The sequence below is a fragment of the Myxine glutinosa genome, chromosome 4 (genome assembly GCF_964187855.1).
Source record: "Myxine glutinosa chromosome 4, kmMyxGlut1.1, whole genome shotgun sequence".
Lineage (NCBI taxonomy): Eukaryota > Metazoa > Chordata > Myxini > Myxiniformes > Myxinidae > Myxine > Myxine glutinosa.
The window spans coordinates 51,400,304-51,410,507 of record NC_136264.1 but is presented as its reverse complement, the minus strand read 5'-3'; the positions used below and the strand labels follow the sequence as shown (position 1 = coordinate 51,410,507).

Sequence of the window (10,204 nt, the reverse complement as noted above, 5' to 3'; positions counted from 1 at the left end):
CTTGTCAATCTTTCTTTTGAAGAAAACACACACACACACCAGGGCTATCCTTATAAGGAAAGCTTCTTCTTCTTCTCTTGAGGGGCGAGGTCCAATGGTACCGATTTTCTATCCTGCCTTGACCATGATATTTCTCCACTCTCCAAACCAGCCCCACCATGTTGACGGCCCTCCTCACACAATCTTCCTTTCTCAGCTGCGGTCGACCTCTTTTCCTCCTTCACTCCCACAACATATCCACTCTCTTTTGCCATTCTCTCTTCCTCCATGCGCACCAAGTATCTAGCCCAAATGGACACTTTTTTATGGCCTGGTGAGAAGGATAACATTTGGTTTCTTGGAAACTCAGTGAGGGCCAGAAAAAAAAACACCCAGAAAACAATCAACTGGATATTACACTGAACAAGGATCACTTTATCGGGAATCAGGATCACTTTGCCTTGCAAAATAAACTTCACTGTGAAGTATTTTACTCGATTTTAACAATACTGCAATGTAAAAAAAATCAACACAGACGACAAGTAATTTCCAAGTGTATTCGCGAAGACGCGCACGCTGCTATCAAGTTAATGAACCTCAGTAAATCAGAATTTATCAGCATGATAATGTGTTGTAGCAGAGAGAAAACGTTTTTGTTGAAATTAATCAGAAACTGTGGCCTACCGTCCAGCACGCTGAGATGCATCGCATCATTGACTCTCTTTTGGGCACTCAGCATCACCGCAAGAGCCTCCTTCAACTCCCCAGTGCCGTCTTGACAGCAGGTCAGAAGATCCTACCGGGTAAAGACAATTAGGCACAAAACATCAAGGAAATCCCTGTTATGGTATTACTCCATATTTTGGTCTGTCGTACAGACTATCGTATGGGACACAAAGGATTTTCCGATCACACGAACCCGGGTTACACTCCCCCTAAAATAGATTAATTAATTATGTAAAATGATTAAAAATCACGGGTCAACCCGGGTTACCGTGTGGTGGATCATATACAAAGTTTCATTTAAAAATTTACAGTGCCCATGCGTTTTATACCTGTCCCACCCCCCCCCCCCCAAGCCCTCTCCCTTCCACAGATTTTCTGTTGTCCTTGTTCACTGCTGTTGTACTTGTGTGCTTCCCTCTCTCTCCCCATCTTGTCTCCCGCTCCCTTTATTGTATGTTTTGTGTGTCCGTTTGTTTTTTTGTGATTGATGTTAGCTCTTACACGAGCCTCGATCTTGTATACCAAAAAAAAAAAGGGCGGGGCCAAATATTACACTGCTCTTTCACCTACTTGCACCATGTGATGATCATAACCACCAAGTTTGGTGAAGGTCTGTTTAACCGTTCAGGAAGAGACAGCGTGACGGATGGACGGACAGAGACGGACGGACGGAGCTGGTTACAATATGCCCCCGTTTTTTTTGTATTTTTATTTTTTCAAAAAGTGCGGGGATAATAACCACATGAACAGTATTAACAAAAAAAAGAAAAGACATTGCTATTAGAAAATACAAGCCTGGTGTTGGGCTCGCGGCTAGGGTGCCAGCTTAGGATCCTAGGATCCTGGGTTCGAATCCCGGTCGATCGCTGAATTAACGCCAGGGGGGTTGACTCAGCCTGTCATCCTTCTGAGGTCGGCTAATTGAGTACCAGTTCACTGGTAATTCCCTGTGTGTCGTAAAAAGGCGACAAACAGGGTTGGTGGCAGGAAGGGCATCCGGCCGTAAAACATTGCTTCAAAAAGGGGACCAAAAAACAACAACAACCACGGTGCCCGAAAAAGGCCAACCCCCGCTTTGCGGGGAAAAATGGCCTCTAAAGGTGTTTTTTTTATTTTATTAGAAAATACAGATGCAGAAAGGGATCATTCTGTCCATATAGCCTTGGAAAAATGTTTCCACCACAACAAAAATCTGAGAAATTGAAGCCTTTGGTGTTTAAAAAACAACATTGTGTGAGTTATATTTGTGGTTCTTGCATTCGTTGAGGAAACCAAGCAATGCAAAAATGGACTCAAAAGGGGACAGTCACGGATACCTTGAGAAGAAGCTGGTACTTTGTGAGCCTCTGTAGAGGTGTAATGAGGTAGGATGAAATGCAGTGACGCAAGCCGTGCCTCAGCCGGGTCTCCTGGGAGGAACAGAAAAACTTATGGTTAAAAGATTCCCTGAACAACTTGACCACCTGCAAATTAACGCCATTATGCGGCCGCTCCGCAAACCTCGCCGCCATGTTGAAGCATTCCGACTAGAACATGTAATTTGACGTGAACGCGTCACTAGATATGCCTCTGCCCGCGTTACATGCCAACGCCACCGTTACGTTTGATATCAATTAAAGGTCGCATGAAAAAAATCGAAGGTCACATTAGAAACAGTGTGAGAGAGAAAAGAGAGATAAGTAGGAGAGAGACATTAGATGCTTCTAACTTGGGTTATGATCTAGAAAATGGTGTTCAAAGGTCACATGACCTTTGACCTGTTGAACCCAAAATCCAATCAGTTCGTCTTTGTGTTACAGTTCATACTTTTCCCAAGTTTGGTTGGAATCCCTTGAGTGGTTCACAAGTTATCACGGTAAGAAAAATACGACACGCACGAAGTGAAGGACGGACGACGTGAAAACACAACGGTGCCGGAGCCTTCGGCTGTGGAGGTATAAAGGAAATGGAAACGAAGTGGGCTCAAAAAAGCTCACACGAGGTGGAGCAGAAGTTTGAGGGAGGAGGTTTGGGTGATAGAAGAGCTGAAGTTGAGCATCATAAACAGAGATACAATATAGCACACAGATTGGCCATTTTGGAACAACATTCTCTCACTTCAAACTGGTAATTCCCTGTTTGTCGTTAAAGGCGGCAAAAAGGGTTGGCGTCAGGAAGGGCATCCGGCCGTAAAACATTGCTTCAAAAAGGGGCCCAAAAAACAACAACAACCATGGTTCCCGAAAAAGGCCAACCCCCGCTTTGCGGGGAAAAATGGCCTCTAAAGGTGGTTTTATTCTCTCACTTCAAAGAAGGTCCGACCGTGATCCATGAAGAGCTGCAAAGAGTCCGGCATGTTCGTGCAGTAAGAAACGTACATCTGAAACTTGTGAGCCTGCAAAACGTTGTGGGGGGATAAGGGGGACAGGGCGGGGGGTCGGTAGAGGAAACGGGTTAATAAGGAAGAGATCTTCAGCCATAAAATAATATAAAATGTTTGCAGATACAGATTTTATATGAAATGAAGGATGGGACTAGATTTTACAATAGTTGTACCGTTAGGCACATCTATCTGGTCGATTCCTTTGGATACCGAGATTCCAAGCTGAAATCCCAAATTTTATCCTGATTTGTTTGTAGTCTGCTCATGTTACCATGGTAACTCAAATGAAGATCATCATTTGTCTTATGTGAAGTAAACAAGTGTACCACAATGGTAACCAATGCCACAGCCGCACTGACTAACCCAAAGACCGCACTCACCCAGGTCACAAAGCAATGTCCAACATCCTCAGGCAGATGCTCGTACTTCTCCAGCTCTTTCAAGAAGATCCTGCGCATGGATCAAACACGGATATCAAATGTGCTCATCAGAGTAAGATTGTGGCTAAAAACACAACAATCCGATTCATCAATTCTCCTCAACCATTCCCAAAGGCTCGAGTGCTGCGGTTCACGGAGAACGTGCAATGCAATCCCGGGTAGAGCGGATTCACCACGTACTTGTTGTGGAACTCGTGCAGCTCCTTCATGTTGCCAAACACAATTTCTTCCTTTTTGAAAATACCAGGCGGAATTTCCTCAACGCCGCTTGACATTTCCCATAAATAAATCTGCAAAGAGGTTTCGCCACAGAGACACATCCACGTCATCAAATGAGTCGCTCGTGTTGGGACAAAAAAGATGTGAATTTTTTTTTAAATCTTCTAAATACGAGTATGCACCTGAACGTATCATCTTCAATTCGAAACACCCACACGCAAATCAATATTAATCACAAATAGCCGAACATTTGTGTCCCTAGATACACATCTAGGCTGTCTTTCCCTCGCGGTCCCCCTGTACTGTCTTTCCCTCGCGGTCCCCCTGTACTGTCTTTACCTCGCGGTCCCCCTGTACTGTCTTTCCCTCGCGGTCCCCCTGTACTGTCTTTCCCTCGCGGTCCCCCTGTACTGTCTTTCCCTTGCGGCCCCCCTGTGCTGTCTTTCCCTCGCGGTCCCCCTGTACTGTCTTTCCCTCGCGGTCCCCCTGTACTGTCTTTACCTCGCGGTCCCCCTGTACTGTCTTTCCCTCGCGGTCCCCCTGTACTGTCTTTCCCTCGCGGTCCCCCTGTACTGTCTTTCCCTTGCGGCCCCCCTGTGCTGTCTTTCCCTCGCGGTCCCCCTGTACTGTCTTTCCCTCGCGGTCCCCCTATGCTGTCTTTCCCTCACGGTCCCCCTGTACTGTCTTTTCCTCGTGGTCCCCCTGTGCTGTCTTTCCCTCGCGGTCCCCCTGTACTGTCTTTCCCTCGCGGTCCCCCGTACTGTCTTTCCCTCGCGGTCCCCCTGTGCTGTCTTTCCCTCGCGGTCCCCCTGTACTGTCTTTCCCTTGCGGTCCCCCTGTCCTGTCTTTCCCTCGTGGTCCCCCTGTACTGTCTTTCCCTCGCGGTCCCCCTGTACTGTCTTTCCCTCGTGGTCCCCCTGTGCTGTCTTTCCGTCGTGGTCCCCCTGTGCTGTCTTTCCCTCGTGGTCCCCCTGTGCTGTCTTTCCGTCGTGGTCCCCCTGTGCTGTCTTTCCCTCGTGGTCCCCCTGTGCTGTCTTTCCCTCGTGGTCCCCTTGTGCTGTCTTTCCCTCGTGGTCCCCCTGTGCTGTCTTTCCCTCATGGTCCCCCTGTGCTCTCTTTCCCTCGTGGTCCCCCTGTGCTGTCTTTCCCTCGTGGTCCCCCTGTGCTGTCTTTCCGTTGTGGTCCCCCTGTACTGTCTTTCCGTCGTGGTCCCCCTGTGCTGTCTTTCCCTCGTGTCCCCCTGTGCTGTCTTTCCATCGTGGTCCCCCTGTACTGTCTTTCCGTCGTGGTCCCCCTGTACTGTCTTTCCGTCGTGGTCCCCCTGTGCTGTCTTTCCCTCATGGTCCCCCTGTGCTGTCTTTCCCTCACGGTCCCCCTGTGCTGTCTTTCCCTCGCGGTCCCCCTGTGCTGTCTTTCCCTCGTGGTCCCCCTGTGCTGTCTCCCTCGCGGTCCCCCTGTACTGTCTTTCCCTCGCGGTCCCCCTGTGCTGTCTTTCCCTCGCGGTCCCACTGCACTGTCTTTCCCTTGTGGTTCCCCTGTGCTGTCTTTCCCTCGCGGCCCCCCTGTGCTGTCTTTCCCTCGTGGTCCCCCTGTGCTGTCTTTCCCTCGCGGTCCCCCTGTGCTGTCTTTCCCTCATGGTCCCCCTGTACTGTCTTTCCCTCATGGTCCCCCTGTACTGTGTTTCCCTCGCGGCCCCCATGTGCTGTCTTTTCCTCGCGGTCCCCCTGTGCAGTCTTTCCCTCGTGGCCCCCCTGTGCTGTCTTTCCCTCGCGGCCCCCCTGTGCTGTCTTTCCCTCGCGGTCCCCCTGTGCTGTCTTTCCCTCGTGGTCCCCCTGTGCTGTCTTTCCCTCACGGCCCCCCTGTGCTGTCTTTCCCTCGTGGTCCCCCTGTGCTGTCTTTACTTCGCGGCCCCCCTGTGCTGTCTTTCCCTCATGGCCCCCCTGTGCTGTCTTTCCCTCGTGGTCCCCCTGTGCTGTCTTTCCCTCGTGGCCCCCCTGTGCTGTCTTTCCCTCGCGGCCCCCCTGTGCTGTCTTTCCCTCGCGGTCCCCCTGTGCTGTCTTTCCCTCGCGGTCCCCCTGTGCTGTCTTTCCCTCGCGGTCCCCCTGTGCTGTCTTTCCCTCGCGGCCCCCCTGTGCTGTCTTTCCCTCGCGGTCCCCCTGTGCTGTCTTTCCCTCGCGGTCCCCCTGTGCTGTCTTTCCCTCGCGGTCCCCCTGTGCTGTCTTTCCCTCGTGGTCCCCCTGTGCTGTCTTTCCCTCGTGGTCCCCCTGTGCTGTCTTTCCGTCGTGGTCCCCCTGTGCTGTCTTTCCCTCGTGGTCCCCCTGTGCTGTCTTTCCCTCGTGGTCCCCCTGTGCTGTCTTTCCCTCGTGGTCCCCCTGTGCTGTCTTTCCCTCGTGGTTGTCAGCTCTTTCACGAGCCTCGATTCAGTATACAAAAACAAACAAACAAAAAAATTAATAAATATCCTTCTCATGGATGGGCTTGATTACATGCTCAAAATTAACGTAAATTCCCAATTGCTAAATATGCGGAAGAAGGGTCACCTTCTGTTCTTTCCGAAACAAAAAATTAACTCTGGGACATGATGAGGTGATGTTTTGGGATGCCAATAAGAATAAAAGGTGTGTTCTCTCCTGGGGATGGCAGGATGGCCGAGAGGTAAGCACACTCGCCTCAAAGCTGCCTCACCTGGGTTTAAATCCCGACCCAGCTATAAACTGTCATCCTGGAGTTTCACAGTCTGGGTGAATAATCAATGTGTGTGCCCTCTCTTGGATGGACGTTACACGGCGCCCTGTCTGCCGACATTAGTTGGCGCACGTTAAAGATTCCAGCGAAGCGAAGAGTATGTGAACTATCGCCAGCGAACTGAACAAATCACAAATTGCTGATTTTAGCCCGAACACTAAATGGTAACGAATGACTTTTAAAAATTCTCGGATCCGGATCTTCACCAAAATCGAATCATTTCATCCGTGTCACACACCCAACGTCTTCACCAAATTTTGTTCGAATCCATCCACAACGTTTGGGATATCTTGTTCACAAACAAACAAACAGATAAAAATTGCTTTCGCTCGTTCTGCAGGCTCTTTTTAACTTTGATGTGAAAAGATAGATCCAGCTGTCTTCGCCTGTCAGAATCTTCTTCAATAAATCATCTCCTTCCCTCTGGTAGCGTTCCGGGAGCTATTTTGTAATGGCTACGTCAGTTGCCATTTGCTCAAATGTGAGATCCTTTGGTAACCATTTTGCATTATTGCCTTCTTCAAATTGAAAGGACAATGAATGATTGTTTACACATTTCCAACAATGACATCAATTTCTTCTGCAATGACAGTCAATCCGACAATTCTCTCAAATTAGCCATTCAACACAACGTTTGCTTGAGTGAATATAGTCAGAGGTCTTTGTGAATGCACAGAGTACACAATGTCATTGCACAATATTTCAGCACCGAAATATTATGAGGTCATCTCATCTCGATTCTCAAAGAGATTAATTTATGAATTGGGTTGTTATGTCCGAATGTCTGTCCATCAGGTCATCCATCCATCCGTCCGTCCGTTAACCTTTTGCTATTTTTGCTACTCCTCCATTGTTACCTGGCTGATTATTCTGAAACTTGACACATTAATACACAACACAACAACAACAGGCATTTTAAGGCCATTTTCCCTGCTAGAGCGGGGGTTAGCCTTGCGGTCCCCATGACAATCTTCTCCATTTTGCCCTATTTTCTGCATCTCCCCTTGTTAACCCCCTTGCCCGCATTTCTACTTCCACCACCTTTAGCCAAGTCTTTCTTGGTCTTCCCCGTCCTCTACTTCCTTCTACATTCATTTCCATCACTCTTCTCAACCACTCACTTCCATCCTTCCTCAACACATGACCAAACCATCTCAACCTGTTCCTCTTCACAGCATCAATCACAGGCTCTATTCCCATCATCTTTCGCAATTCATCATTTGTCTTCCTCTCTCTCAACGATACTCCGCACATCCACCGAACCATTCGCATTTCCACCCTTTCCAGCCTTCGTTGCTGCTCTACGTTCATTACCCATGTCTCGCTCCCATAAACTTGACACATGAATACAAAACAATATTCCACACATTCGTTCGGGCTTCGATTTTTGGACTTGGGATCATGGAGGCTCTTGGCTACGGGGTGGGGGCGCTACCCTCTGAAACTTCGAATCCCTACTTGTCCCTTACTTATCAACCGGTTGCTTTGAAACCCGATACAGTCCTTCTACTCGATGGTCCTGCAGAGTCACTCGGTCTTAGATTTTTCGTTTTTGGGCTTTTCGATTTTGGATCATTGGGGCTCCCAGAGGGGTTAACCCCCAAACTTTGGATCCATGCTCGTCCATTATTGACCAACCGATTGCTCTGAAACCCGATACAGCCCCTCAAATCGATGGCCCACACAATCGCTCAGGCTTCCATTTTTGGTTTTGGATAATGGAGGCTCCCAGTCGGGGTTACCCCCTGAAACTTTGGATCCCTACTCGTCCATTATTTCCCAACCGATTGCTCTGAAACCCAATGCAGCCATTGCACTGGATGGTCCACAGGATCACACGGTCTTAAATTTTTCGATTTCGGATCAGGGAGCTCCCACGAGGAGTTCCCCCAAATCAGCAGAGGTCTGAACAACAACCTCAAGAGATGACCGTCAGCCCACCAGCGGCTATTGATTTTTACATGTTCTGCATTTAAAATGTCCACCACACGAGCTTTGATCCTTCACTTGAGGTTTCATGCTTGGTGCAAAAACGTGAAAATAATAAACGATAAACATTCTTCACTTTAGTTGGCCAAAGGGCACGTGCCAGTGTGGTTCTCTTACTTCCAGGCATTCATTCAAATTGTGAACGTATGTTTTCTCTGTCTGCAGCAGCTCTGCCATGATGAACCTGAAATGCAAAAAAAGTCTGAGAAACAACATTACAATCTCTTATCAAACTTTCTTGCAAAATTGAAGAAAATTTTGTCCCAATTTGAACAATGCTGTTTGGTGTAAGGAAGGATTGTCGAATTTCTTGGTAGCGAAAGATGCACGCTTACTCTTTGCGAAGCGCGGACTTTCTCTTCTCTTCATTAATGTCATCAGCATGGTTGTTTACATCTGGCAGCTTCACATCATGTTCAGTCAGACTTGCTGGAATAGTGTCCAGCTGCAGTTCCCGATCTTTCTGCTCACACAGATAACGGTTTAAGGTGTGACGTCGAAAGCACCAAACCTCCAGGTGTGATAAACAACTTCCAGGGCGGCATGGCCGTGCACCTCTGGCGCCCGACGATGCCGCTGAAAACTGATATTGCATAGAGAACGGGGGGGGGGGGGGGGGGCTAACGAAATAGGTCAAGTACAGGTAAAAATAAAAAGAAGCATAAGTACACTCAAGTTACACCACCCCCATGCCAAATTAATAAACAAGAAGACGTCATGCGGAGGATACTTGCAAAATCCACCCCCCACTATCCGCCCCCCACAATTCCATTGATACAGCAAATTGTCCATTTCATCGAGATTAAAATTGACAATCTTGATCAAAGCTCGGGCCAATAGGAAGAAAAGTGACGATTTTTCAGATGAAAAATGATGATTTTGGAAGGTTGGCCTTGAGTTGACCTTTGACCTTTTGACCTCAAAAATAGTAGTTTCCCTATTTAGTGACTCAATGTGCAAATGCTGTTCAATTTTCAATTCAATCGGATGAAAATTGAGGATTTTTCAAATTTGGCCTATGTTGACCTCAAACATACTTGGTGGTTGAATTCAGTGACCAGATATGCAAGTTGCAAGTCCTCTTCAAATTTCAAGTTAATCAGATGAAAATTGAGGATTTTAGTAATTTAGCCTATGTTGACCTCAAAAATACTTGGTGGTTGAATTCAGTGACCCGATATGCAAGTCCTCTTCAAATTTCAAGTTAATCGGATGAAAATTGAGGATTTTAGAAATGTGGCCTATGTTGACCTCAAAAATACTTGGTGGTTGAATTCAGTGACCCGATATGCAAGTCCTCTTCAAATTTCAAGTTAATCGGATGAAAATTGAGGATTTTTCAAATTTGGCCTATGTTGACCTCAAAAATACTTGGTGGTTGAATTCAGTGACCCGATATGCAAGTCCTCTTCAAATTTCAAGTTAATCAGATGAAAATGGAGGATTTTAGTAATTTAGCCTATGTTGACCTTTTGGCCTATGTTGACCTCAAGAATACTTGTGATGTGATGTCATCAATACCTGTGATGTCATAATATTCACGAAAATATTATAGAGGAGGAGGCCCTCCTATGGTGAAAATTTCATGTCAATCTGACCAACGGTTGCCGAGAAAATATATTTTTGAAATGCTGACACGGCACCTCTGGCGCCCGACGATGCCGCTGAAAACTGATATTGCATAGAGAACGGGGGGGGGGGGGGGGGGGCTTACATACTTGGTGTAAGTAAGTACACCCCATGT

General features: G+C 47.6%; 1 protein-coding gene across 1 annotated transcript in view; it reads right to left on the bottom strand.

Moving 5' to 3' along the window:
- LOC137411381 (kalirin-like) overlaps positions 1-9,939 on the bottom strand; it is a 29,065-nt gene extending 19,126 nt beyond the window's left edge. The window contains exons 1-7 of the mRNA XM_078775696.1: positions 8,796-9,939; positions 8,578-8,644; positions 3,688-3,797; positions 3,448-3,517; positions 2,990-3,079; positions 2,022-2,114; positions 664-775 (exon numbers count right to left, since the gene is read on the bottom strand). Of these exons, the coding sequence (XP_078631822.1) occupies positions 664-775; positions 2,022-2,114; positions 2,990-3,079; positions 3,448-3,517; positions 3,688-3,797; positions 8,578-8,644; positions 8,796-9,055 (802 nt within the window). The 5' untranslated portion in view covers positions 9,056-9,939. The remainder of the gene's footprint in view (positions 1-663; positions 776-2,021; positions 2,115-2,989; positions 3,080-3,447; positions 3,518-3,687; positions 3,798-8,577; positions 8,645-8,795) is intronic.
- Positions 9,940-10,204: the final 265 nt, after the last annotated feature.